This window comes from Mauremys reevesii, linkage group 6 (assembly GCF_016161935.1).
Source record: "Mauremys reevesii isolate NIE-2019 linkage group 6, ASM1616193v1, whole genome shotgun sequence".
NCBI lineage: Eukaryota > Metazoa > Chordata > Testudines > Geoemydidae > Mauremys > Mauremys reevesii.
The window spans coordinates 5944918-5972612 of record NC_052628.1 but is presented as its reverse complement, the minus strand read 5'-3'; the positions used below and the strand labels follow the sequence as shown (position 1 = coordinate 5972612).

Genomic DNA, 27695 nt, shown 5'->3' with positions numbered 1-27695 from the left:
TAAATTAGCCCAGAGACTCAAAGGTGTTAACATGACTCTGAAGCTGCCCAACATTAAATAGTTTTAAACAAGATTTGGAGTTTGGTACACAAAGACCTCAGCCTGCTTAGTACTATGGCAAACACATCATTAAACAGCCTTTTAGCTTTTTCTTAAAGATACAGAAAAGAAGGGGAAACAGTTAATGCATTTGAAATATAAAGCATTAAGTAAGGCTTTCTTTTTAACACCATCCCTTGTTCCCTTTCTCTTTAGCCGGAGTTAGTCTATAAAGGCAAAAGCTCTTGTTTGACAGTCTGTTAGATGTTTGCGGTGTTGTTGTAGCCATGTTGGTCCCAGGATATTAGAGAGACAAGGTGGATGAGGTAATATCTTCTATTGGACCAACTTCTGTTGGCGAGAGAGACAAGTTTTTGAGCGGGGTCGGCTCCAGGGTTTTTGTCGCCGCAAGCGGCGGAAACTAAAAAAAAGCCGCGATCGGCGGCAGCTCCACCGCGCCGCTTTCTTCTTCGGCAGCAATTCGGTGGCAGGTCCTTCCCTCTGAATTGCCGCCGAAGAGCCCAACATGCCACCCCCTTCCCCTTGGCTGCCCCAAGCACCTGCTTGCTGGGCTGGTGCCTGGAGCCGGCCCTGCTTTTGAGCTACACAGGAACCTGCTCGGAAGCACGTCTCTTTCATCAACAGAAGCTGGTCCAATAAAAGAGATCACCTCCCCAACCTCGTCTGTCTCATCTCTTAGAGGATAATACCTGTCCTTTTGGGCAAAAAGGGAAAAGGTTAGTTGAGATGGGCTGGAGCTATGTTGTAACTGCCGCTGTTCAATCCCGTTTCCAAGAAGACAAAGCAAGACAAACGCACGCAAAAGGGAAAAGAAGAGAATAGCAAAGAGAGAAAATGCACCTTCTGTCTCTGGTGTTGGCTTTCATTTGCAACGTCACTGCTGGAAAACACAAGCACACCACATGGTCTTATCAGCCACTCAGAGTCCTGGCAAACTTGTACCAGCAGCAGGCTTAGGACATTCCATTTAACTTCCTCTTCCTGGTCACAGGCTTACAGCAGGGTTGCAAAATCTACAGTCTTGACCAGCTAAGCCAGATTCTTATTAGCGAGAGGGCAAAGGAGGCTAGGAAAGAGAAGAAATAAGGAAAACAACACACGGAAAGTGGGGGTGAGAAAGTCTCATGTACCAGGTGGTGTTCAGGAATCAACTGGAGCCGGTGGAGGTGGTGATGCCATCTGGGTCCCTCTCTCTGGCCTAGTCTGGTCAGGTCCATTTTCAGGATTAGGATGAAGAAGGATGGGGGTCCCAGGAGATGGTGGGGATGGCAGCCAGAACATTTCCAACCCGCTCTAATTATCATCATTTATTATCTGCATTAGACTTCTCAACTGAGCTCAAGGTCTCATTGTTCTAGGTGCTGTGTAGACACATAGTCCTGACCCCACACAGGTTGCTGTCTGAATAGGCAAGACAGACAAAGGCTGGGAGGGAAAACAGAGACGTACATCTATCCATCTACTGCCATATGTGCCCCTCCATCTAGTTTTCTGTCTGTCAATGGTACTGCTAATGTGGCTACTGTAACCCACGCACCTCCTGGGTGTGGTGCTCTGGGCCCTCGGGTGGTACCAAGACCACTTAGAGAGAGATTAAGGAGTCTGCTACAGGCTTAGCTAACAGCCATGTGGCCTTTAGCTCATGCAGAAGAGCAGGGTTTCTCAAACAGGGGTCGCTGCTTCTGTAGGGAAAGCTCCTGGCGGGCCGGGCCGGTGTGTTTACCTGCCCCGTCCACAGGTCCGGCCGATCACGGCTCCCCCTGGCCACAGATCGCTGCTTCGGGCCAATGGGAGCAGCTGGAAGTGGCGCAAGCCGAGGGACTTACTGCCCACCACTTCCAGCAACTCCCATTGGCCCGGAGCAGCGATCCGTGGCCAGTGGGAGCCACGATCGGCCAGACCTGCGGACGGGCAGGTAAATACACCGGCCCGGCCTGGCCCGGCCCGGCCCAGCCCGCCAGGGGCTTTCCCTGCAGAAGCAGCATCCCCAGTTTGAGAAACCTTGCAGTAGAGGCTCATGCATTTAGCTCCAGAGCTCCCAGGTTCGATCCCACCCACCGACAACTGAGGTCTGTCAGTGTTATACTAGCATGGTAGATAACTAGATAGCAGTGCTCCATCTTGATCCTTGTGGCCTTGGACTTACAGGCCACACCTTGATCACCCTGCTGTACAGAATTTGCCATTTATTCCTCCCCGCCCCCCAACCTTTCTACGGTTTGCTCTATGCGAGTTTCGCGTCTCTCACCATCTGTATAATCGCATTAAAATATTTCCACATATAGGACCAAATCCTCCGCTGGTTTAAAGTGGTTTCCTTCCACTCGCTTCAGCGGCGCTACGCCGACTTACTCCAGCTCGGGATCCGGCCCCCACTGGGTTTATGCAAAGGAAAATTAAAGAATTGAGGGAAATAAACCTCAACCAAAAAAAATCCTCACTGCAATTTTAAGTAAAGAAATCGCATTTCCTATGCAAATAGAGGAGAGATCAGGAAAAGCGACTGAAATGCTAACTAGGCTCTGTGACATTCAGACTGATGATGTGTGCAAAGGGTATTGCCCTTGAACCTCAGGATGTCACCTCTTGTTCCCTGGGCCCCGCATACTGCATAGAGGGAATTTCTTCAGGCCAGCGACATCTGAAGCAAAGGGGAAGAAGCAACGTGTCTGTTCTGGGCAGCGGGAAGGCACTGAAATAGCATCCACTGTGATATAGTAAAAGCGGAGTGTCTGTGTAACCTTTGAAGAGTTCACTTCATTTCCCATCTCCAGTGCCTTAAAAAAAACCCCAACTCCCATAGAAAGTCGCTGGAGACCCAGAGTTCAGTCTCTATGGATTTTCAGCAAGGATTGCACAGGGTCAGCCTCCCCACATTCAAGTCCCAGAAGGAACTAAAGACATGAATTTAATTAAATAACTTTATAAAATCTTATAATAAAGAAACAAATAATAATCTAATTTTTACAGCTTGACATGACGCACAGACATTACCTTCACAGTTATAAACATAAATAAAGGAAACAAATTAAAATCTGAACAGTTCAGTCCCCACAGAAATACAATAAGAAGAAACTGAGAGTTCCCAAAAGCTTAGATTTTGTCGTCTCGGTTAGAGTCTTTGATCACCAAATCTATGCAGTCTGCTGAGTCTAAAACAACATCTTCCCTCCATTTGCTTGTTGGAATCTTCAGCTGAAATTCATGCAGACTCTTCCTCTGCTGAAATCACTGCTAGCCAGCCAGCTAACTAATTAACCAATCACTCTTGCCCCGGGAAATATTTTGAAAATACCTGCCACCCGGACAAGCTGATCCCTTCCAAAAGCAAAAAGAAAATTGCTTTTCAGAAATATTTGTAATGAGCCACCTCTGGCAGGGGTGTGATGATGTCTCTGAGGATGTCTCTGTCAGAAGCAGGGAGCCCATCCCAACTTTCACCACACTTTGGTGGTGGAATTGTACCTAAGGTCTCCTGAGAACATGCAAGGAGCCTCCGTCAGAGTATGGCTGCTGGGTGGATGGTTATCACTTAGCTAGGTATTGCTATTGGAGATCAGCTTCCCATAGGCAGGGTTCTCTAGTGATTACGGTCCTGGATTGCAGCTCTGGGGAGATGAGTGCTGTTCCTGTCTCTGCTGCATGACCGTGGGCAAGTCGTGTTGTCGCTCTGTGCCTTAGTTTCCCCTCTCACCCTTTGTCTATTTATTTTGTAAAATCTTTGGGTCTTCTTACTATGTGTCTATGCCATGACTAGCACCACTGGGCGCTGGTCTCAGATCAGACCTCTAAGCATTGCCTTAATAAAATACCATGATAATAAATTCAGACGTGATGTGTGAGGCAGAGGGAACTAGACTCAATTATACTCTGTTAGCCTTACTTATTCCCACCTACTGCTGTGTAAGAATGTCTACATTGGTGCAAATTCCATGTGGTGCATGAGTTAGAGCCTCTTACATGCCATTAGAGTCAATGGCCTAATTCAGATATAATATATTTAATAAAAAAATATATGCTCTAGTTCAAAAGGAAGCAGTTTGGGGAAGTTCTATGGCACGTGCTATACAGGAGGTCAGACATGATAATCTAATAATCCCTCCTGGCCTTGGAATCTATACAAAGGGAGGGGTGAATGACACATTAAGTGGGTACGCAGTATAGCAGTAGCCATGTCGGTCCCAGGATATTCGAGAGACAAGGTGGGTGAGGGAATATCTTTTATTGGACCAACTTCTGTTGGTGAAAACAACGAGGAGTCCTTGTGGCACCTTAGAGACTAACACATTTATTTGGGCATAAGCTGTCGTGGGCTAGAACCCCCTTCATCGTCTGCATGCAGTGGAAAGTACAGGAGCAGGTATCAATACATGAAAGGATGGGGGTTGCTTTACCAAGTGTTAGGTCAGTCTTATGAGATAAATCAATTAACAGCAGGATACCAAGGGAGGAAAAAAAACTTTTGAAGTGGTAAGAGAGTGGCCCATTACAGACAGTTGACAAGAAGGTGTGAGTAACAGTAGGGAGATATTAGTATTGGGAAATTAAATTTAGGTTTTGTAATGACCCAACCACTCCCAGTCTTTATTCAGGCCTAATCTGGTGGTATCCAGTTTGCAAATTAATTTCAGTTCTGCAGCTTCACGTTGTTATTGAGTGACCAGGGAGCCTGAAGAGTTCTCCTACTGGTTTTTGAATGTTTTGATTCCTGATGTCAGATTTGTGTCCATTTATTCTTTTGTGTAGAGACTGTCTGGTTTGGCCAATGTACATGGCAGAGAGCGAGACAAGCTTTCAAGCCACACAGAGCTCTTTTTCAGAGGTAAAAGATATTACCTCACCCACCTGGTCACATTAAGTGGGTGTGAGTCTTGCTAAGTCTGGAAGGCATCTGCTGGAGTAATTTACATGTTGGGGGGGCTGCTGAGATTTAAACTCCCCCTAGACTTCCTTAGGTCCTGTCTCCATTAGCAAAACTTAATCTGGTGCAAATACACTGATGCACTAATGTCAAGAAGAGATGAGAACCATGCATCTTATTCTGTTAAATTATGAGATTAAATCTTAGCAGTGCTGAATTTGTTTTACAGAGGTGCCACATATCCACATTGGGCTCATCACTGGTACACCTATTTCTCTAATGTAGGCATCATGCAAGACTCACCCCTGAATTTAGCCATTGGTCTGTCTGCCGCTCTCAGTGCAGCCAGAACTGCAAGGTGCATAGCAGGGTTGGGTGAAACTGCACCAATGAAATGCTGTCCTTGTGGGGGTAACTGTTATAATGCTACAAACTGTAGCTGTTCTTTTTTCCTTCTTGGACTAGCCATCTACCCAGCGTGTTCTGAAACTGGAGAGCCTACTAGTTCAAAGGCAGGTCATATGATAGCCATGCCCATAGGCCAGTCATTGGATTCCATAAGATCAGAAGGCTGACATCTCCAAGATTAAACCAAAATGACATGAGTTGCTCTATGAAGGTGAGACCCAGAATTCTCCTCTGAGGCCAAACAATGGTTAGAAAAAAATGCCTTGATAGTTTGCCAATAAATTAGGCCAGACCTTAGCATCATTGGAGCTATGCCAGTTGACACCAGCTGAGGATCTAGTTTAAAGGTTGTGATCACTGGAGGAAAAGCCCACTCCTGGGGTTAAACAAGCTCGGGCAAACCTTTCTCATGTTAATCGCTCCCCAACATGAGCAACTGTTGCACAGACTCCCCATTGCATTGTGAGACAATTTTGACCTTTATTAATTTTGCTATCTATAGGCGTCCCTCTGGTGTTCGTCACCGTAGTATCTGGGTTTGCTGTGTGTGGTCACCACCTGTGGAATTCATCATCCTAAGGCTGTTTTTTCTGTTTACTTCCTTCCTGTAGGTGGGAGCACACCTCCTGGCATCACTGCACCGGCTGTGCCTAGCATCCCGTCCCCAATCGGGGTGAATGGTTTCACTGGCCTCCCACCGCAGGCTAATGGGCAGCCCACCGCAGAAGCTGTGTTCGCTAATGGCATCCACCCTTACCCAGGTAAGCCAAACCATCCCGATTCTCAGACCCAGTTGGTTTCCGTCCTGTTAAGACGCTCCAGTCCTGAGAACTTTATCTGATACGTCCTCTCTCTCTGAGCGACGATATCCTGCTCCAGTGTGTTTCTCTCTGCCATGGGAGCTACCTTGTAGCTGGACACTAAGGTCAGGAGACCTTACCTGGTGAGCCGGCCCCAGGCACGTGTGTCCACCCTGCACATATGTGTGGCCAGGTCAAGCTGAAACCAACATGGTGCACGTGTGGTAGTTCTCCCAGGTGCACCAAAAGGGGGCTTGTTCCTGGCTGATCTTGTAGGAGCTGTGCTGAGCCTAGCTCAGCTGAAGGTCATCAGCTACATCTCTTACCACACCCACTTCTGGATCTCCTCCCTGAATTCAGTTATGGGCAGAAGAGTGACAGTGGAAGGAGGACACTGTAGGAGTCTGTCTTGATGGGATGGGGTGTGATCAGCACTCAGCTAGCCTGCCCTATCCATCTTGTGTTGAAACCCATGTGCTGTAGCAGTGGCCTACACAAGGCCTTTCACTTGGTGGATCAGTGCCGTTCACTGATCCACCAGCGGTATCCCTGCTCAACTCACTTAACAGCCCTGGAGACAGAAATCCTTTATGTATCCACAGAACAGGTCCAGCGCCACACCACAAATATGCCTCAACCCTGCACTGCAGAAACCGCCCTTAGGGTTGAGGCATTAGACCAGTTTCCATAGGCATTCAGCATATGGCCTGTGTGCTATGGCTGGCACAAAGGGCGCCAGATGTGAGGTGGTGTTTTACTAGGCACATCCAAGCCAAGGATGCAGCAACATCTCACGAGGCCCACCTGTGCACCTAGATTTCTCTGAGGTGCGGTTATCTCGGCATAACCATCCATTCCTCTTCAAGCTGCATATTTCTTGCCATTTTATACACAATAAAAAAAAGATTTAAATAAATGTTACTAATTAACGCTAAGCACCAGCTGGTGTAGGAATGTTTTACCTTGCAGTGTGTGGCGATGAATGTATCCCGTTAGAAAGTTGAACACTGAGTCAGTACTTCAGCCAATGAGTTTGCCTCATGTGATGCAAAAAGCACTCCTTCCATTTTGGCGATTCCCTTGGACTAGGTGAGCTTATCCTTGCAGGGAACTTTACCAATGTGCTGGAGAGAGGAGAAGACTTAGGTGATATAAGCAGAGCTGAGCAAATAATCAGTTATTTCAGTTCGGTGGCTGAACTGAAAAATCCAAAAAATGTTTTTATTTGGGGTCAAATGAAAACATTTGGGGCTTCATTTTGTTCCTTTTTCTGGTTTTTCTATCTCACACACACACTCTTTTTGTTGTTGTTTTTTGGCTTTCTCAAATCTAGCTAAATGTCAAAAGAAAATGTCATTTTGAAATAGTTTGGTGAGGTGATCTAGCTATCTAACTGCTCATTTTAGCTAGTCTGTGTATTTATGTAGTCCCGTCACTGTCATGTCTGGAGCAGTTGAAACCTTTCTGTACGCACGTACATGAAATCTGTCTGCCTCCAGATCTCGTTCCCAACTCCAGTCTCAGCCCAAGCCCCAGGAAAGGTTCTAAAGGTCTCCAAGCTCGGTTATGGTTTTGATGTGAGACTGGGTAAAAGTTGGTGGCATCTGTCCAATTTTGTGTAAGTTTGGGGGCTTATTCAAACCCTCAAACTGAAGCTCAAGGTATGTGAATCCAGGCAAAGGGAATGTTTGCACAAACACCTAAGATCTGAGGCAGTGCACGCCACTCACTTTTAGTTACGATTCCTAGTAGTACTGGGTGAAATTCACCTTCGTTTAACTTCAATAATTGGACTAATGATTTGATTAGGCCTTTTGAGTTATTAATACTAAGGGGTCCAACCTACCACCATTCCCCATGTTAGTCCAACTGGACTAACTGGACTAACAAGGAAGGTTTTCAGGATCAGGCCCTTGTGATCAACCCTAGCAGAACTGCTTCATGGCGGGTTTTTATTAATATTGTTTTATTCCCTGGTAAGAATTCCTTTCAAATCAGAATCTTTACTGTTTGCCTAGCCCAGGCCTCTAGCTACCTAGAGAAATAGATTTCTAATTTATTTTACCTGGGAAAACCCAGGGCTTACATTAAGGGAAAATAGTTTTCTGGAACTCAGCCAAGTTTCACAAAATCCAAAGCTTAAAGCTAGATCTAGCCAGGAATTTTTCGACAAAACGTTTTGCATCAGAAAATGCATTTATCAAAACCGAAATGTTTCACAGAAACATATCAGTGTCTGTGAAACTTTCATTGGGAAGGCTTTCTCAGCTCCAGGTTGGAATTTCTGGTCAAATCAGGAGACAGCAAGCAAGAGAGAGTTATTTTCTGTTTGTTTGTTTGTTTTTTACTAAAATATTTCAAAAGGGTCTCAGTTTTCATTCCAATGGGGAAAGAAATCACATTCCACAACCTGCACATTTTTCACAAAACTGACTTCTTGTTTTCCCACCAGCCCTATTTAAAAGATGAAAATATTTTCGGCTGGAGATATTGTAGAAACCAAAATTGCTCCCAGGCTGGCCAATCCCAGCTAGTGAGGAGCGACATGCAAACAATATGATTTGGAAAAACTTTGATCACTATCTGTGCTCTGTGGATCTCTTTGCTATGGAAATTGCAGCATATTACCAATCAGCCTTTGCCTAACCCTGCTCTCACTGAAGTCAATCAGACGTTTCTCCAGAGATCTCAATGGGTCAAATCCTAGCCTACTGTTTCAGTGGTTCTTGTCCCAGCTTGAGATGGCCCAGAGAACAAGCCTGGATCCGAGCGTTCCCAAAATAGGATTGATTTATTTTATTGTGTGTATCGCTTCCAACTTCCTTTCTGTACCTGTCTCAGGCTCTGTGCAATTTCCAAAACTTTAGTCATTGCCATGAGGTATTATTGAGGCCAAGAGCTTAGCAGGACTCAAAAGAGGATTAGACACTTATATGGATAATGAGAACAGCTACGGTTATATTAGACTGGATAAAAACGTATGAAGGACACAAACCCTCATGCTAGAAGCCAAATGCCTAGGTTAGGAAGAAATTTTCAGTGTTCAGCAGTTTATTCTATCATTGTCCATTAAGAGATAACTTGCACCCTCCTCTGAAATATCTGATATTGGCATTGTGGTTCTATGGTTCCATATACAACAATTGTAATAACATTTTAAAACAGCGTATGTAACCACCTCTACACCCATAGATTGCACAGGAAACAAACACAATCTCCCCTGATACGTATGTTCACAGCCCCAAACAACATCTCCCCTCCCAGCTTTCACCAGCCTCTGGTTTACAGTATAAGTCTGGCACAAAAATGTCCAGGAACATTTATTATTATTTATTTATTTAGCAGCATATATAGCACTTTGTGACCCAATTCAGCTCTCAGTTACTCTTCTGTAAACGCTGAACAATTCCGTTGTGGGTTTATACCATTGTAACATCTGGCAGAATTTGACCCACTGCCTTCCCTGCATGAAAGTAGCAAAACAGAGAACAACCGCTATCTTTAGATACATATGGTCCGGAGTGTCAGAATCAATGTAAATTCCATTAATCATGAAGCCTATCTATCTATCTATCCCCAGACACCCCCTCTATCTATCTATCTATCCCCAGACACCCCCTCTATCTATCTATCCATCCATCCCCAGACACCCTCTCTCTCTATCTATCCCCAGACACCCGCTCTATCTATCTATCCATCCATCCCCAGCCACCCCCTCTATCTATCTATCCCCAGACACCCCCTCTATCTATCTATCTATCTATCCCCAGACACCCCCTCTATCTATCTATCCATCCATCCCCAGCCACCCCCTCTATCTATCTATCCCCAGACACCCCCTCTATCTATCTATCTATCCCCAGACACCCCCCATCTATCTATCCATCCATCCCCAGACACCCCCTCTATCTATCTATCCCCAGACACCCCCTCTATCTATCCATCCATCCCCAGACACCCCCTCTATCTATTTATCTATCTATCCCCAGACACCCCCTCTATCTATCCATCCATCCCCAGACACCCCCTCTATCTATCTGTCTGTCACACATAAACTAGGGGGAGGGGTAGCTCAGTGGTTTGAGCATTCACTTGCTAAACCTAGAGTGGTGAGTTCAATTGAGGGGGTTGTTTAGGGATTTGGGGCAAAAATCTGTCTGGGGATCAGTCCTGCATTGAAGAGGGGGTTGGACTAGATACCTCCTGAGGTCCCTTCCAACCCTGATAGTCTATGATTCCACCAAAAAACCACTGTCTTTGAAACACAAAGGCATCATGTAATTCCCTTCCTTTTATTTTTCATTGGATTTTTTTCTGTTCATTTTTATTAAATAAAAACTTAAAAACAAAACCCGGGGAGTGCAGTCACAGTAGGTGCAGCCCACACATCTAAAAAGAAAACCTCTTTCTTTTTCTCTCTCCTCCCTTGCTCCTTTTTACCATTCTTTCCTCCCGGGCAGGCAGAGGACAGAAACCCAGTATCATTCAAGTTCAGGTCGAACTTTTGAACCCATCGTGTTTGAGATGGTTTTGAAATTAGGCAGCATGAGTGCACCTATCCCTGCTTGTCAAGGGTGTATTCTCAGCCTCCGTGCCTGCAGCTGCACTGCACTGTGCTGTTGTGACCTACCAACGGATCCCATGCAATACCGCTGCAGATCTGTCAGCTGCAGGCAAGCTTGCCCTGCTCTTACACCTGCCACGCCTGGCCAGAATTCACTGTTCTGAGATTCTCTCACAGTTAGGGATTCCATCCAGGGAACTAATATTTTCCTTCCTTTTACGCTAACCTCAGGCCATTTGGGGAGTTGTGCTAGTTTATCTGACAGCCCTTTGGCCTTTCGGCATCTCAGTTCAGAGCGCCACTGAACACGGCGGTGTGTCATAACATATAGCAGGAGCAAAAGCCTAATCCTTTTTGCCACAACGTTGTGAGCAACGTCACAGCAACCGCAGCGTGCTCACCGGCTCCGGGTTAACAGTGGTGACAGGGACTGCAGTCGGCTGGCAAGGCCTTACCAGCTGAGATGAGAGCTGAGGGCTCAATGCTTCATTTACAGGCGCGTAAGAAATGTAATGAGAAAGATACTGACCACTTTATGGGCTAGATTCTGTTCTCCGTTGCACCACTAACAGCCTGTGACCCTAGTGGAATTACTCTGGATTTATACCTTGTAATGGACAGCAGAAGTTGGCCTCGGGTAGTGACCATTAATCCCTTTCCTCTGTTACTAATAGCTCTGCTGTATACAGTAAATCCAGACAGGTCACGTTCTGTCACTAGTTCTCATGCACAAATATGGTGTCACTTTGGAAAATGGGACCGAGGCTCCTGACTCACATAGCTGCTTTGGAAAATTTTATCACAGGCCTCTTGCCCTGCATCTTAGTGATCAAGTTGCTGCCTGCCCCCTTTTTGGGCTAGATAGTGTTTATACTCAAGGACAATATGGGGGGGGACGACCAGGGGGGACCCATGAATTATTCAAATGAGCCCTTCAAACCTACTTTAGGCAGCCATTCTGATACATTGCTACTGAACCACATAGATGGTTACACTACAGCTGAATGGATGACAGTGGGGCTAGAAATCAGGCACTTTGTCTCTCAAAACCCATGCTTTCCCCATATGAGGCAAAGGAGAGTCTCCATGCGTGAGGTTTGGGGGTTCACCCAGGCCTGTAAGGGGGTCAGTCGCCATCTGCCTTGTAACCCTGGGTGTCTTGTAGCTCTGCAGCTTTGGTCCAGAGCTCTGACCCCAGCAGTCTGCCAGCAACCCACAAGCCTCACCCTGGCTTTGCCCAACCTGGTTACTCCTGGCAGGCTGCTCCTAGTACCCTTCCAGCTCTGAATCCACCCCAAAAGTGTCCTACTGCAGGGACCAGGCCCTCTCACTGGGCCCTCACAGAGAAAGTTGCTGCCTCTCCACAGGGCCGGCTTTAGACCGATTCCCTGGAATCGGGCCCCACGCCTAAGAGGGCCCCATGCCTGCGCCTAAGAGGGCCCCGCTCCGGGGGGTCTTCGGTGACAGGGGTCCTTCGGTGCCACGGAAGCCCCGGAGCGGACCCCCCACTGCCAAAGTGCCACCGAAGCCCCGGACCGCCTCTGGGTATTTGAATTGGGCCCTGCGGCTCATAAAGCCAGCCCTGCCTCTCCAGAGACAGTAAAACATTCCAACCCATCGGCTTCCTGGAAGGACACACAGGTTACTCAACTTACCCAGCACTGGTGATTTCTAATGAAAGCAATACAAGTTTATTGACAAAAGAGCATGGATTAAGTGATACCAGGTAAAAGGGCTAACGGTAGAGATGGTTACAAATACATGAAAACACGCCCCCTAAAAGTCTAAAACATAATCTAGCAAGATAGAGGCTTTGTTCAAGATGGTTTCTCTCACCCACAGTATCCTTTCTGGCTTTTTACTGACCAGGACCCATCACAGTGATCAAATCACTTGGTTTCTTTGTCTCCTTAAAGTGTAGGAAAAAGATGACATCTCCCTCCGGCCCTTATATTCCCAAAGGAATTATCATTGTCCTAAAAGTCAGGAAGGCCTCCTGGGTCTTCAGTCTCCCGTCTCTCAGTTGGCTGCAGGAGCCATGTTAATTCGTTGTCTTTCGAGTGCATTCTCAGGATAGCCCCCTCTGCTTTAGCTTGATGGCTTTGTTTACTGCTAATATGTAAATTGAAGGAAACCCCCATTCCTTTGTCTAAGACAAACCTGTTTATCCCCTTTATCTAGGCTAGGCTATCTGGTCTTAAACACATTCTAGTAACAACACAGAGATCAGAGGGGTAGCTGTGTTAGTCTGTATCCACCAAAACAATGAGGAGTCCGGAGGCACCTTAAAGACTAACAGATATATTTGGGCATAAGCTTTTGTGGGTTTGATGCCATGCTGGAAGTTGAAAACAGACAGATTTAGACTGGAAATAAGGCCTACATTTTTGCCAGAGGGGGTAATTAACCTTGGAACCATTTACCAAGGGTCATGGTGGATTCTCCATGACTGACACATTTTGAAACAGGATTGGATGTTTTTTCTAAAAGATCTGCTCTGGGAATTATTTTGGGGAAGTTCTATGGCCTGTGTTATATAGGAGGCCAGATGATCCCAGTGATCCCTTCTGGCCTCGGAATCTGTCAATCTATGAATGCATGAAAGCCGCATGGCAGAATGAAATCAACATAAAAAGCTTTGAGGGCAAGCCTTGGAGGGGTGGGATTAAACACACAGGCAAGATGGTCACCAGCTACATGGGACACCCTGTGGCATGGGGAAAAAAGCATGGAGATTCAGCGTGTGACTCCAGCGGGATTTCTTTGGGGGCATGTTGTGAACCTGGCAGGATCACCATGCAGGGAAAGGATGTCAAAGCTTGTACCCTTCACGGTTCCTTCACCCACACAGTTGATAAGAGGGCACTTTTAAACCTTTCCCAGGAGAATGCAGCCCAAATCTGCTCACACTGCCAAAATTGTCACCCAAGATCATCTTGTACCTTGGCTACAGCCACACATATCCACCCTCATATCTCACTGCCAGGTTGATTCCCCGCTGTGCTCTGCCTAGGGTGTCAGCCTGGCTCGCTTGATTCTCTCCTTTTCCACTGGGTTCTCTGGCATTCTCTCCTACCCCACCTCTTACACTTGGGAAAAGCTCCCAGTCAGAATCTGGAAAAAGCCCTCACCTTGTCCTCCTTCCAGTTCCTCGTCAGCACTCTCCTCTGCAGGAAACTGCAGCCTAATAATGGTTAGGCAGGTGGCAAGCTGGGCTCACTGCGCCTGATTGGTTCAGATCTGCCCCCATCCTGGGATGTCTCTGACCCTGTCTCTCCCGCCCTGTGGCCAGGCCTGCTCAGTGTCTCTCATCCGCCAGTCGAGGCGTGTCTTTTAGACTCCTCAGGGATGTCAGCACACCCAGTAGTAGTGGGACCAGATGTCCCCATTTTATAGGGACAGTCCCGGTTTTGGGGTCTTTTTCTTATATAGGCTCCTATTACCCCCCGCCACCGTCCCGATTTTTCACACTTGCTGTCTGGTCACCCTAGCCAGTAGCCGCCTGCCGCAGTGGGTTTCCGAGCCCAGGTCGACTCGCGGGGACTCATGCGAAAAACAGCTGCATGGACAGTGCTTTTAAGTTGTGTCTCAGGCTGAATGTGGGGCTCTGAAGCACCCCCCTCTCCCCCTTCGCCTTCAGAACCCGAGCTCCAGCCCGAGCCACACTGTCATTTTTAGCCTTGTAGCGCTAGCCCCGCCTACCCAAATCTGTCGACCCACGGTCGGAGGCTCCTGCCGCGGGCTGGGTAGACAGACCCTGTAGGGCTGAGACTGCCATTTGCTCTCTATTTGCACAGCACCTAGCACAACAGGGACTCAAACTGGCTAGCCTCTGGGCGCTACCACAATAGATGTATATTTTAAATAAATAATAATATATCAGGAGACTTGGGCTCTGTCCCTGGCTTTGCTATTGACCTGCTGCGTGACCTTGGGCACGTCACTTCAACTGTCCATGCCTCTGTTTCCCCTGTGTCTGTGTAGCGTGGGGCTCATGGTGTGTTTGAAAAGCGGGGCCCTGATCTCAGTTGGGGCACACAGGCTTTGCCATAAGTCAAACAGCGAGTAAAGATAAGAATTCCCAGAGACAAGTTATTAATTTAGAGCAGGTGGGGGCCTCTTCCCCCTTCGTTTTTCTATGCTGAACATACATGAACATACTCTGAACTTGCCATGTGACTAGTGACAGGGATTCTCAGCCCTGCAGGAGAGAAGACAAAAGAACAGGTCCCCTGGGTCTCATGAGGAGTTTTGTGGTATAGAGGGCATGGAGGATGGGATAGCATGCCTTTGACAGCACGGCATCCTGCCCCGTAAGGCGAAACAAGACCAGAGAGCACAGGATCAGTCACTGTTTTCTGCCGGATCAGCACATTCTTTCTGTTATTGCAGTTATTGTTGTGTCTGAATACCTAATTAATTACAACAGTAAACGCTGGCTTCTTTAATCACAGCATCAGCTGTCCTAATCAATCTTAATAATATGGAATCCGTACTATGGCACCCATGAATTTTAATCTACATAAATTTCTTAAGACCTCTCGCAAGCTTGTTGTACGAAATGATATAATTATGGATATAGATTAGGGCTGTAGAGAGTGATTTAAATTGGATTTAAGGAGAAGGTGACTAGAGTCCTCCCACTCGTTTATTTATTTATTTATTTTGATCCTGACCTTGCAGAGGGTTTTCTTTTTGTGATTATTTTATTTCCTTCTAAACTGAAAAGCGGGTAACTGTGTGGCCTGCTCTTCTGACCCTACCCGCATGCTTCACCATACTCAACCCCAAATACACACTTTCAGGAGCCACCCCTCTAGAACCCTGTGAGAGGTGACACTGTCTTAGCTCCGCTCGCTGAGTTGACAAGTTTCGACAAGGCTGTACGAAAGGTCCCAAAGCCGCAGACGGAGGCAATAGCACCTCATAATAGAGATAAGGAATGAGAGTGCAAAGCACAGAAAAACAGACTGAATTAAATGAATTCCTGGTGCTTGACTGTTGTTGGCCATTTTGAGGCAGAGAACGGCGAGATCAGAGAAAGTTGCCCTAGGGCCATGGAAGTGAAATCACTGGCTCTGTTAGGGCAACCTAACAGGGTGCTCAGCAATACAACTGGGGGAATTTTTTTTTTTTTTGGAGAAATAGTAAATTCATTGAAAAATGAATTTTTGGGGGCAGAAAAACTATTCAGCAGTTCAGGTCAAATTCAGCAAATAGTTTCAGACAAAAACAGAACAGGATTTTTTTTTTTAAGTCAAAATGATTCATTTTAGCCCCATTGAAATTAAACATTTTGACTTTTCGTTTGGCAAGGGCATTTCATATAGCTATGTAGCTAATTTATAACAATCCCCCAAAAAAGTATGGGAAAAAACCCAAAAAAATCTCAAAATGAAACAAAGGGGGGGGGATCATTTGGGGTGAAACAAAATGTTTCATTCCACTCAAAACCATTTTTTTTTTCATTTTGGGGGAAAACAAAAAAAACCTCAGTTTCATTTTGAACTAAACCAATTTTTTTTTCTTCAGATATTTCAATTCAGTCCCTGAACTGAAAAATCAGTTCTTTGCTGAGTTCTGCTCCGCACCTCACAGGAGCAAAGACCTCGCTTAAATCAAACTGAATGGATTTCAGCAATAACATTTGCTTGGCCGCCTGTATGCTGCATGTGTTTAAACCTGAGCTGGGACAGTGAAACTACAATACTCTGGATACTTTGGACCTCAGGGCCCAATCCAAATCCCACCGAAGATGGGAGCTGGGGAGACTCCTATTGACTTCAATGGGAGCTGGATCAGGCCCTAATCTTCATCATCTCATCTACCCCAGTGTAACTCTATTGACTTCAGTTCAGCTCCTGCTGATTTACCCTGATATATAAGAGAGCAGAATCCAGCCCTTTTTGTATGTAGTCGGTTTCACCTTTTGGTTACCCAGACACTGGCTAACTTGCAGCTGTTGTGTTTGAGTTACTGATGTCCCGGGAGGAATGGGATATTTATTACATCTTTTTCAAAGCACTATTTTCACTGAATTTCTTTTTTAAAAAACATTTTAGATTCTGTAACCATCATCCCCGAATGTTCCTAGGGAAGCTAAATATTGGGTCTAAAAGCAGCTGGGTGTCCCTTTAAAAAGCAGATAAACGTTACACTGGTATGAAAGCTTCCTGGCCTTTATTTTAAAGTGCTGGGATTTCATGCTGACTTTGGGAAGTCATCCTTGGGGTTTTTTTGGCATTGGGCAGAGGATTCAGAAAGTGACATTAACGGATCTACTTCTTTGAAGGACTTGGGAGTCGTTTCTTGATTTCTGCCTAATGAATAAGTGCTGCCTTCGTTAAATTTATATTTATGGTCGTAAAGTAGGTCATTGGCTTGCTTTATGTCTCCAGGTTTATGGAAGGTTATCTGCTGTGGTCACCTTGTGTCATCTTGGCCAGGGTCATCTTGCAAAGAGATGATTGTATCTGAGCAGGACTTTTCCCGTAGAGATATGGAAATGATCAAATTAATATCGAGGCAATCTTCTTCCCGCAGTCTCTTGTCCAGGGATAAGGCTCTTGCCCTAAGCTGCCAGCCAAAGTTACTACTAACATCTGTTTGCACAGTGCACCTTTCTCTTGCATTGACTGGGCCGGATCCTCAGCCGCTGTACATCAGCGTAGCTCTAGAGGCTTCAGCAGAGCTAAAGCGACCTCCGCCAGCAATCTAGCCTTTTGAGATCAGCTGTAAACAGTAGCCTCTCTCCTGTTCTGACACCATCTTCCAGATCCTCAGCGTGTAAGTGACACCACTTTAGTTGCCCTGGCACATCGGCAGAATGGGTGTAAGAGCCATGCGAGTCTGACAGCAAGGGAGTTTGTTTGCAAGGGTGTCTACCTTACACTTTTGTGTGCAACATCTCTGAATTTGGCCTCTCATTTTCCAGTGCTGTCAGTCCAACGCCTTGCACCAGGCTCACTTCAGCTTAAGTTTGGTTTTAAAGGAGAAGCTAGCGCTACAGAAAAGAGAAGAGGGTCATGCAGAAAGGGGAGGGGAAATGCCACGAATTACCACAGCTGAACCCTGCCAGTACGAAAGGATGCTGGATGCCCTGGTACTAGCCCCTGTAAAATGTGGATCATGTGTTAATGGGCATGTATGTGGTGAGTGATCAAACAAATCCCTGCACCCGCTTCTATGTTAGGACACAGGGAATTAATTCAGACATCCCCTTCACTTTGAATTTTAACTAGAGATATGAACCCCAGCCAAAACCCAGGATCCAAACACAACCAAACTCTGGGAAAGTTTGGATCTGGATCTCAACTGTGTCGCTCGGGCCCATCTTAAATCCTAACTCCTGTTTCATTTCACTTATAGGTAAATTGAGATACAAGCTGGCTGCAACACACATTAACACAGCATGGCTCTGTCTCCCTCTAGTGCCTAGTCTGTGCTGAGAGCTTTATGAATCTGCTACAGCTTTTGAGCTAAGGAAGCTGAGTCCTTTAGCTCAAGCAGCAGAAGCTTTCAGATCCACCAGTCAGAGGTTCAACCCCACAGATTAGGATTCAGCAAGGGGAATCATTACACTCCCGATCTTCAGCCTCATCATCTTTTGGTCTGGGCAAGGAATGAGGTACAGAATGAAGCTGGTTTTATGGTTCCCAGAGCCCCAAGCTTTGCTAGTGTGGAGATACAGGGCATTGGTTCTCACCGTGAAACCACTCTCTGCCTGGCAGGTCCGTACAGAATGGTTGGAGATGAGCTTATGCCCAGGTGCCGGCAGTAAGGCGAAAGCATTAGACTCCTGTATCTTCCGTCCCTGTCAGTAATGTTCCAGGGCCTGATCCAAAGCCTGCTGAAATCGATAGGGAAACTTCCCATGGGCCAGGGGGAATTCTCCACGTGATCCGTGGAGAGATCAGCATCAAGTGAGAAACCCACAGCTTTACGGTTAGATAACGCCCATGTGACAAGTCTCCTAAAGGCAGAGGGAAATTACAAGCTCTAAAAGCTTTGCGTGGGCAGGCCCAGAGCTACATTTAGGGGCCTGTTGTTCCAAACCCTTTAAATAAAACATGTAGCTGTTTTTTAATATTTAATCTTAAAAGGTTAAAAGTAAGTTAAAATTAAATTTCCTAAGTGGATTGCCTTGGCCCTGATGATGAGAATGTGGCTTATCGGCTAGGTGGGCTTCCCACGGATGCTGGAGACAGACCAAGGGACCTAGGAGTCCGGAAACCTGTTTCTGTTCCTAGCTCTGCCTCTGAGCGGTTGTGTGGTAGTGGACAAAGTCTGATTGTCAGAGATGAGGATGAGATTCCGTAAGGCTGCCAGAGTTTGTCATCTCTGCAAGAGCCAGTCATCATGAGCCTCTCTGTGCCTTAGTACGTTTATAAAAGGAGGCTCCAGATTAGAGTAGGGCAGAGAAAGATAATTCCATAGAGCTGAGGATTTAGGTAGCTCGAAATCTGGTTTTGTTCCGATTAGGAACGAAAACTACAAATTTCAAAGTTCTCCGTGAAAGGGGATGGAGATGTAGGGTCCCTGGCCAGCTGCCCTGGATCCACAGACCCTGGAAGCTCTGGTGTCCCCAACACAGGGAAGCCCATATAAACGGAAGCCTATGCCCCCCAGCAGCCTGCTGGGCAAGACGGCAGGTTGTATCAGAGCTTTGCCTGGTGTCTGAAGGAATGTTGTCAGAACTGAACCATCTCTGCAAAGTGTTTCTATTTTGATTCATTAGCAAATTCCGACAAAAAAAAATGTTTCTCTGGAATGTTTCCAGCTAGCTGTACTCCAAATATTTATCCAGCACACAGAAGGGGAGACGGGGTTGTAATTGGCACCTTGAGATCATCTGGTGGTCACAAGGCTTTGTTATTACTGGGAGGTTTCACCTAGCACTCAAGGTGTGGACTAAACTATATTTGGAAGGGGAAATGAATGTTATGATAACACAGCACTTACCCATTTTACGTATAGATAAACTCAGGCATGTATAAGTTAAGGGTACTTCTGCACTGCACCGCTAGCCTGGGTGATCGAAACCTGCAGCTGAGCACTCAGGTTAACTTAGCCCAGGTGTGAGCATCCCCACAGCTAGGCATAGCCCCACAACTGTGTCCTCTGTACTCGCCCAGGGCATACCAGGGGGCATAGCCCTGGGTTCTTTACGCTGAAACACTCTGGGATTCTTTCCCAGGCAATTCTGTCAATTACAGGAGAGCTTGTCTGTTCCCTCAGGGGGAATTGTGGGAAGGCAGTGGAGGACCATCAGCACTGGCGTGATCTTGCCTGTGTCCTCACTGCAGAATGGGATGGTTCCAGCCCAAGCTAAAGCACAGCTCGGGCTTTAACCCTACCTTCAGCCGTGTAGTTGAGCATGGGGTCAAAGCACAAACTAGCATGTTCTTGAAGGTTGTGTGTGGATGGTAGGAGGGTTGGGCAAAACCATGTGTAGAAGCATAGTCTAAGACTACAGTGCACTGTATGCACTTACTGCGATGTAAGCCCTGGATTTGAATTTAGCCTCAAGCCTAACCCCCATTCTGTCTACACACAAATCATGCTAACCTGGGGCTTGGACTCAGGGTCCCAAGGGCCCCACGGGCCTGAGCCTGAGTCAATCGGGGATCCAGGGTTCCAGCCCTATTGCTTTGCAGTGTAGACACAGCCCCACTGGACTCATGCTCTGGGAGTCCACCTAAAGAATCCCACAGGCCGACTTTCTTTGTCCTCTGGACAGTCAAGTTTGGTGGGCAGTCAAGAAGTTTTCCTACACTGCACCACGAACAAAGGGCTGAAGTGGCCACATTTTGGGAGGGCGCGAGGAAGTCTGCTACATGGATGGTTGGAGTTGGGCCCCCATAATGCACTGTAGACACTGGAGTCCCCAGTTGGGACCCAGGGTTCAGCAATTCCTAAGATGGGGTTATAAATGAGTGTAGATGCTCAAGCCCTAGGTTATCAAACCTGGGTCTACTAACTCAAGCTATGCTAACCCTGGCCTTACATCTCAGTGTAGACCCATCCTAGAAACTTGTCCTCAGTCAGTCTGTGGCAAAGCTGGCTCCCGTAAATCTTGACACCGGTCCCTGCTCTAAGCCATTACTCACATGACCCATTCTTGCAGCCCAACCAGTCAAAGAAATCCTTCAAACTCACTCTGAGAGCTGGCCAGAGTCAGTTTCTACCCTCTAAGATATGTGCAACTTGCCTCTGCCCTTGTCCCAAGCCCTGGTGAGGCGAGTCAAATAGAAAGACCTCCATTATGGTTAATATTGTTCTTCGACACTTTGGCTCAAATCAGATGGCAAGGGCGACACACGGGGCAGCTTCAGCACTCTCCTAAAATTCAGTGGGCCGATAAGAGCCGGCCCGTACTCCTCCCTATCACACATTCAGTGTCTCTCCTTAGCCTTAGCAAGGGCAACCAGACTTTCTTGCGAGACCTCCACGTCGACTGCGCCATCTGAGCCCTTGCCTGCAGCCACACCTCCATTCTCAGCGAAAGGAGACAGGGGAGGGGGGAAGTCGCTGCTCCCTAAGGGATTGTCTTAAAAGTACAAAGCCTGGAGGGGCCACATAAATGTAGAATTGTGCAGCACCAATAAATACAAATTAAACTCATAACAAGAAGTGAAATATTAGGGCCAAGGTGACATTTGGACTGGAGGTTCAGTCAAGCTTTGCTTTAAATATTTTATGGCTGCAGATAAAGAAAGAGCTTATCCAACATTTTTTTTCATCAACCAGAGGGGAAAGGGAGGGAAAAAAAAAACCTACCAGCTCTGGCTGTACTTGAACTAAACTTCAAAGTTTCACAAAAACAAACACTTTTAGGAGAGCGTGAGGGAGGTTTGTGTAGAAAGAAAATGCCCTTTGAAGCCAGGAAGGGGACTAGTTGGCTTACCCAGAGATTGGCTGCTTCCTCTCCTAAAACTGTTCGCCAGCCTTGCTGTGCCTTTTGAAATAGCCACCGTATTCTGCCACAGAGGTGGTTGCATTTCCGCAGCGGGTTAAGCAAAATTTTGTAAAGGGCGCTGGGAGGCTTCAGAGAGCAAATGAGTTTTTGTTTCTCTCTGCTCCCTATCTGTCCGTGTCCAGCAGTTATCTCTTGTTCTATGCTAAGATTATAAGCTTGTTGGGGCAGGGACTTTTTGTGCTGTGCTTGTACAGCTCCTGGCACAGTGAGGTCCTGAGGTGCTAAATAACACAAATAAATAGTAGTAATAAGAAGCTGGCTAAATGGTACAGTTAGAGAAGGGCACAAATTCCAGGACTCGAAATTTGTCTCCCAAGTTTGGGATTGGTTCAGGGCTATCTCGAGTGCTGACTATTAGAAGGAAAATAATGACGTGTCCCCCAAATCCAGGCTCTTCCTTTCTCCCACGTACAGCTCCTCACCCTGACACGTGCATTGTATGTAAGAAAAAGTAGAGACTCATCAAGTCCTTGGTTCTTGTCTCAGTGCATGACCCCCCTACCCCCCGGGTGTCTGTCTTGTGACCCTTATGGTTGAGTAACATTAAAGCTAGAGGCCACAAATTAAGGAGAGGCCTGGTTGTGAAAGGATTCTCTTCCTTTCTTTGTTTTTTCTTTTATTATTGTGCCTCTCTCCACTTCCGGGAGAGGAATGAGAAGGGGGATGTAGAGGGGACTGTAGAAAGGTTTGTCTCTTGAGGATCAGGGACTGGGGCTGAGCCTAAGAACCATTGATGTGTGCAGCGTTGCTGCGAACGAGATACATCGTGTGTACCTGCGCGTACCTGGAGTCACGTTTTGCCAGGCAGCACAAGGTAGAAGTCCCAAAATCCCACAAGATGTGTTCTCATGGTAGGAATGGATAAATAGCAGAACTCTCTGGAGAAACGTCTCTTATGAAAAGTCCATCCCACTTTCAGGACCAAAAGCAATTTAGCTCTGTTTCGTTTCAGACCCCCATTCCCTTTCCCCCCACGAAAGGCTGACAAAACCCTTTTTCTTTCATGAGTAGGTAAAACAAATGTGGTGCAATTTGTTGTGTGGGATGCACATGCCGCACCTGTTCTGTGGGTTTCTCTCTCCTGGTTCATCCGTCCCGCACCCAAAACACTTGAGCAGAGAGAAAGCCAGTGTGAACGTGATATTTTAATGCCTTTATTCTCTCTCTCTCTTCTGTCTCCACAGCACAGAGCCCCACTGCAGCAGACCCCTTGCAACAAGCCTACGCTGGAGTGCAGCAGTACGCAGGTCGTTAGTATTAACACTTTCTCCCAATAAACCTTTCACGTCCCCAAAGCTTTTAACCTCTGAACATGCCTGAGGGGTGCAGGGAGCCATTCCCAGGGGCAGCACCAGGCTGGGGCAGAGGGGTCTGAGATTGCATCCTCCCAAAACAAAACATACAGGCCTAGCTTCACTTCTACGGCCCAATCCAGCTCCCCTCGAAAGGCCAGGAAAGACTTCTGTTGACTTCAGTGAGAGACGGATCAGGTCCTTACATTAGTGTGGTGGAATCATTGCAGATTTACACTGCTGTTAGCGAGAAGATAATCAGGCGTGTAAGCCCCTCCGCTTCCCACTTTCTGTGGTCACTGTGCAAATTTCTCCCTTGTGTCACGGCCGGAAGAGGATGCTAATGGCAGAGCCCCACACAACCTCTCCCAGCCTTTCCCCCGCTGAGAAATTGGTTTACATTTCCCAGCAGCTTCCCAACAAGGCCAGCCTCTGCTCCCCGTCACACCAGTGTCAATGCAGAGTCACTCCTTTGAAACTGATGGACTGACACCAGCCGGGATGACTGGGCGCAGAGCGTGTTCAACATCCCCTCATGAGGTGACCCAAGCTAACACCATGAGGAAGCCGCAACCCCGAAGTCATTATTTCCTGTGGTAACTAGGGCAGCCGCGGGCTCCCGCTGAGGAATGGCTATTATCTCATGTCAGGGCTGTATCTGGGAACTTAATTTAATTCTCCATGTAAAGCTTCATTTGCTGGTGTTTTAGTTATTATCATTTATTGCTCGTCAAGTTTGATGGATGGGCGGCAGCTCAACCCTTTGAGCTGTTAATTAACCCCTATGCACACACGTATACCCTTTCCCCCTCTCTCTGGGACTCAGGCAGCCCTTACGCTGTGTTTCCAAGAGCCAGGCATGTAATCCTCTGACTGTAGTGCCAAATGGCTCCCCTTGCCCTCTCGGGGGGGAGCTGAGCGTGGCAAAATTGTTCCTTGGCTAGGCACTGCTTCCACACTGTGGAGCTAGAGGGGAGTAGGTGTGAGCTAGTCTTCTGTCTGAGCGTGTAAAAGGATCTGAGTGAGTGTGCGAGAGACCATCTGGGGGTGGGGTGAGTGTGTAGCGGCATGAGAGTCAATGTGCTGGGCTAGTGAATGTGTTTGTGTGAAAAAGCCGGGGGAGGGGGAGTGTCTGCATGTGTGTGAGTCAATGCATGAGTCTCTCTCTTTGTAGAACGGGTGTTTGAGTGGCCCCATCCTGCCACCTTTATGCCCTTAGAATGCCAAGGGGAGTTTGGGGAATGCAGCATCAGCCAGTCCATGAGGCTTAGCCAGACGGGGGCCCCATCACCATGGCAGCGTAATGTGCGAAAGGACAAAATGAGGCCCCAAAAGCCTGAGCAGTGGTTGCGCTGTGTGAGGTCAGTCTGGGCTCCCAGCAGGAGGGACCTCTTTGTGTCCGAACCTTTCCCTGGCTGAGCTGCTCTCGTCTGCTTAGGCAACAAACCCCATCCTGCAATCACCTTCCCTGTGTTAGGAAGCCCACAGCCCCAGATACTCACCCCAGATCCTCCCCATAAGTGTCTGAACCAACCCCTTCCCTTTCAGTGGCTGGAGTCTACTGATCAGATGGTAGGAAGAGCTTGAAGTGATGAGATAACATGGCAGACAATATAGGGCACATTCTTCAAAGTCCCATAGCCAATCTGCCTCCTCACTGCCAGGAATCCAACAAATCCATGTGATAGGTTCAGGCTCCTTTTCCAAGCTACTCCTCATGGGCCAGTCTCAAACAGCTTGTCCTCGACCCATCCATTCTCTCTCGCGTGCAGAGCATGTCATGGCAAAGGAACAGTAGATGAGGGCATGCCTGTTGTCTGGGCAACCGGGATTTACATCCCCCCATCCTGGACTGGAAACTCAAAGTAAAATATAGGGAGAGCAAAGCAGAACTTTGTGGTGGTAGATGTCAGCCACCGGAACCAGCTGTAGTGGAGATGGGTCATATCAGGAGGGCAGGCCAGGTAGAGAGAAGATGGGGCTGACTCCTGCTAAGAATCCCGACCTGTCTCCACCTCCTGATGTCTAGAAGTTGTCCCTCCTCCCCAGCCTAGCGTTCTCCAGCTGGTCCCCTGCCATCCAACCCTAGAAAATCCTCTGCTACATGGCACTATCTACCTGAAATTCACTTCCTGTCGCTTAAAACGGTGTTTTGGTTAATATCATTAACAACTGATTCCTTCAGGCTTTAACAATGAAATGGGATCCATCCTTGATGCTTCTTAATATACATCCCCCTCTGCAGTGCCCCAATGTGGGGCAATTTCTTCTTTCATATCTGCCCCACAGACACACACACACACACATGTGCACACAGCTCCTGATGGAGTCAGCAGGCTCAGTGTAGGTCAGAATTCAGAGGCATCTTCATGTGTATCTTGTCCCACTGTCCAGGGATCTAAGGTGTCAAACATGGGCTGTAGTGCAAGATTGTCCCATCCATGTGATCCCACAGGAGACACCTCGAGTTTAGCCTGTTTGTGCTTTAGTCTCTCCATCTGGAAAATGAGAGGACACACAATACCTACCGGTGCTTGAGTCAGGATGAATTAGCTCATGTTTGTAATGTGCGTTAGGACCATCACGTTAAAGGTGCTGCAGAAGTGCCTCGTTTTCTTGTGAGCTCTTCAGAGCAGGTTGTTTTGAGACTCTCTGTTGTAAATCCAGAACTTCACCAGTCCACTCCTGAATCAGACAAGTGGCCGGATCTCTAACTGGGGGAGCTCCATTGACCTTTACAGGGTTCCACCTGTTTATACAAGCTGAGGATCTGGCCTGAAGTGTTTCAGTTGATTAAGTCCAAGTGACTGTCAGTGCCCAAAGCAAAGGACTCCCAGACCTGCCAAAGCCTGACATTTTAACCTGCCCTGTGATATCACTGCCATTTGGGTACGTGCTTCTCCCCCATATGGCTATTGCAGCCAAAGTGAATGGGCTGAGCATAAATACAGCTTGGTGTGGTTATTGGGATGAAAGGTCTTGACTCCCCATTGCTGAAATCTTTCGATCTTTCTTCTCTCCCCTTCTTTCTCCTATAGCTGCTTATCCTGCTGCTTATGGCCAGATTAGCCAAGCGTTTCCACAGCCGCCTCCCATGATCCCACAGCAACAGAGAGAAGGTAAGTAAGCAGGCTGTTCCCTGTTCCATACCTAGCAAGTCACCCCTATTGCATTGTGTTCCACCAACCCCCCAGTTACATAGAGCCCAGAAAATGCCTCATCACTTTGAACCCTCTCCTCATCCACTCTCCATCTGTTGTGTAACATCATCAGGCGTTACTGGTAACCTATGGAAATGTTCACACTTGTGGGATACGTGCTTAGGTCCTGTCTGGGCTGCAGCCACTAGAGGGCAGCATAATGCATAAGGTTTGATTACGTTGCGTACAGCAGAGGCCGGCAGTGGCGGGTCGAGAAAAGTGTTCCTTGAAAAGTCCCGTTTCATCCAAATAAAAAACACATCATGGGAATGTGCCAATTCTGACAAAATTTGAAACATTTCATTTCAATAGTGTCAAAACATTTGGTGTCAATGATATCGTTCTGCTTCATTCCGTGTCAACGTGCATTCTGCATTAAAATGTTAATTTTAATCTTTCATTTTATATATTACATTTAACATTGTCTATAATATACACCAGTAAATATTTTAACGTAATATGAAAGTCAAGACAAAACGAATCGAAATGACAATATCAAAATGAAACATTTTGATGGTCCCAAATGTAAGTTCTTTGGCATTTTCATTTCAAGAGAACATTTAACATGGATGCATTTTGGGGGAGCGTTGCAATCAGGCAGTTCTGAACTCTGTGCAATTTCCACTGCTGCATGCCCTACAAGTGGAATTTATATGACAAGAGGAGGTTTCCATACTGAAGAAAATATTGGCATATAATATGGAATCCGTTCATCTCCCACTACGTCCTATTGCTTTCCCTTTTGCCTGGATCATGGATATTTCTGCTTAAAGTGCATTGATGGTTATAACAGTGACTGTGTATAAATGTCAGCATCTCTACTCCCTGAGGGGTTGATTCGCCTCTCACTTACGCAGAGGTAAACTAAGAACTTTGAAGTCCCTGGAGTTACGCCAATGTGAGATCAGAATCACACCCTCTGTGTCTTTGAGTCACGTCGGCTCATTTAGGCTTTAGTACAGCAGAGCCAGGGCAGCTACGGGAGAGTGAACTTGATTCTGTCCTGCTTTGTAAAATATCATTAACACTGCCAGGAAAGAGTTAGTCATTGAACTGACTTGCAACCTCACTGAATTGAATAGGAACGACTGGGATGTAAGGTCTTAGATAGTATTCATAGAATCATAGACATAAAGGGCTGGAAGGGACTTCAAGACAGGTCCAGCTCCAGGCACCAGCTGAGCAAGCTCGTGCTTGGGGCGGCAGATTCTACGAGGCGGCTTCCGCCCAATGCTAGGGCGGCACAGCTGCTTTTTTTTCGGTTCACCGCTCTGGCCGCCCTGTAGGAGGCGGTGGTGCGGAGGAGGGGAGCGCCCTGCTGGGAGTCGGCTGCGCGCTCCGGCTGCCCCAGCCGGTGCCAGATCTGCAGCAAGCCTGGCAGCCCGTGTCCTTCCCTCCCCGCTGGCCGGAGCGGCGCGGAGCCTGCCAAGCAGGCAGCGTGGCGGTCGGGGCTGCGGGGTGAGTGCCCCGCTGAAGCCCTGGATCCTCCTCTTCCCTCTCTCCCCCCCGCTCCCTTCCCCTCCCCTCCACTA

The 27695-nt window shown here is 47.2% G+C and overlaps 1 protein-coding gene across 10 annotated transcripts in view; it reads left to right on the top strand.

Moving 5' to 3' along the window:
• The window catches only part of CELF4 (CUGBP Elav-like family member 4), an 861314-nt gene that overhangs the window by 757190 nt on the left and 76429 nt on the right, over window positions 1-27695 (top strand). For 6 of the 10 annotated variants that reach the window (XM_039544850.1, XM_039544845.1, XM_039544846.1 and 3 more), the window contains exons 8-10: window positions 5941-6090; window positions 22856-22921; window positions 26002-26082. In XM_039544850.1, coding sequence (XP_039400784.1) covers window positions 5941-6090; window positions 22856-22921; window positions 26002-26082 — 297 coding nt within the window. The remainder of the gene's footprint in view (window positions 1-5940; window positions 6091-22855; window positions 22922-26001; window positions 26083-27695) is intronic. The other 4 variants (XM_039544851.1, XM_039544847.1, XM_039544849.1 and 1 more) reach the window with 1 other exon arrangement.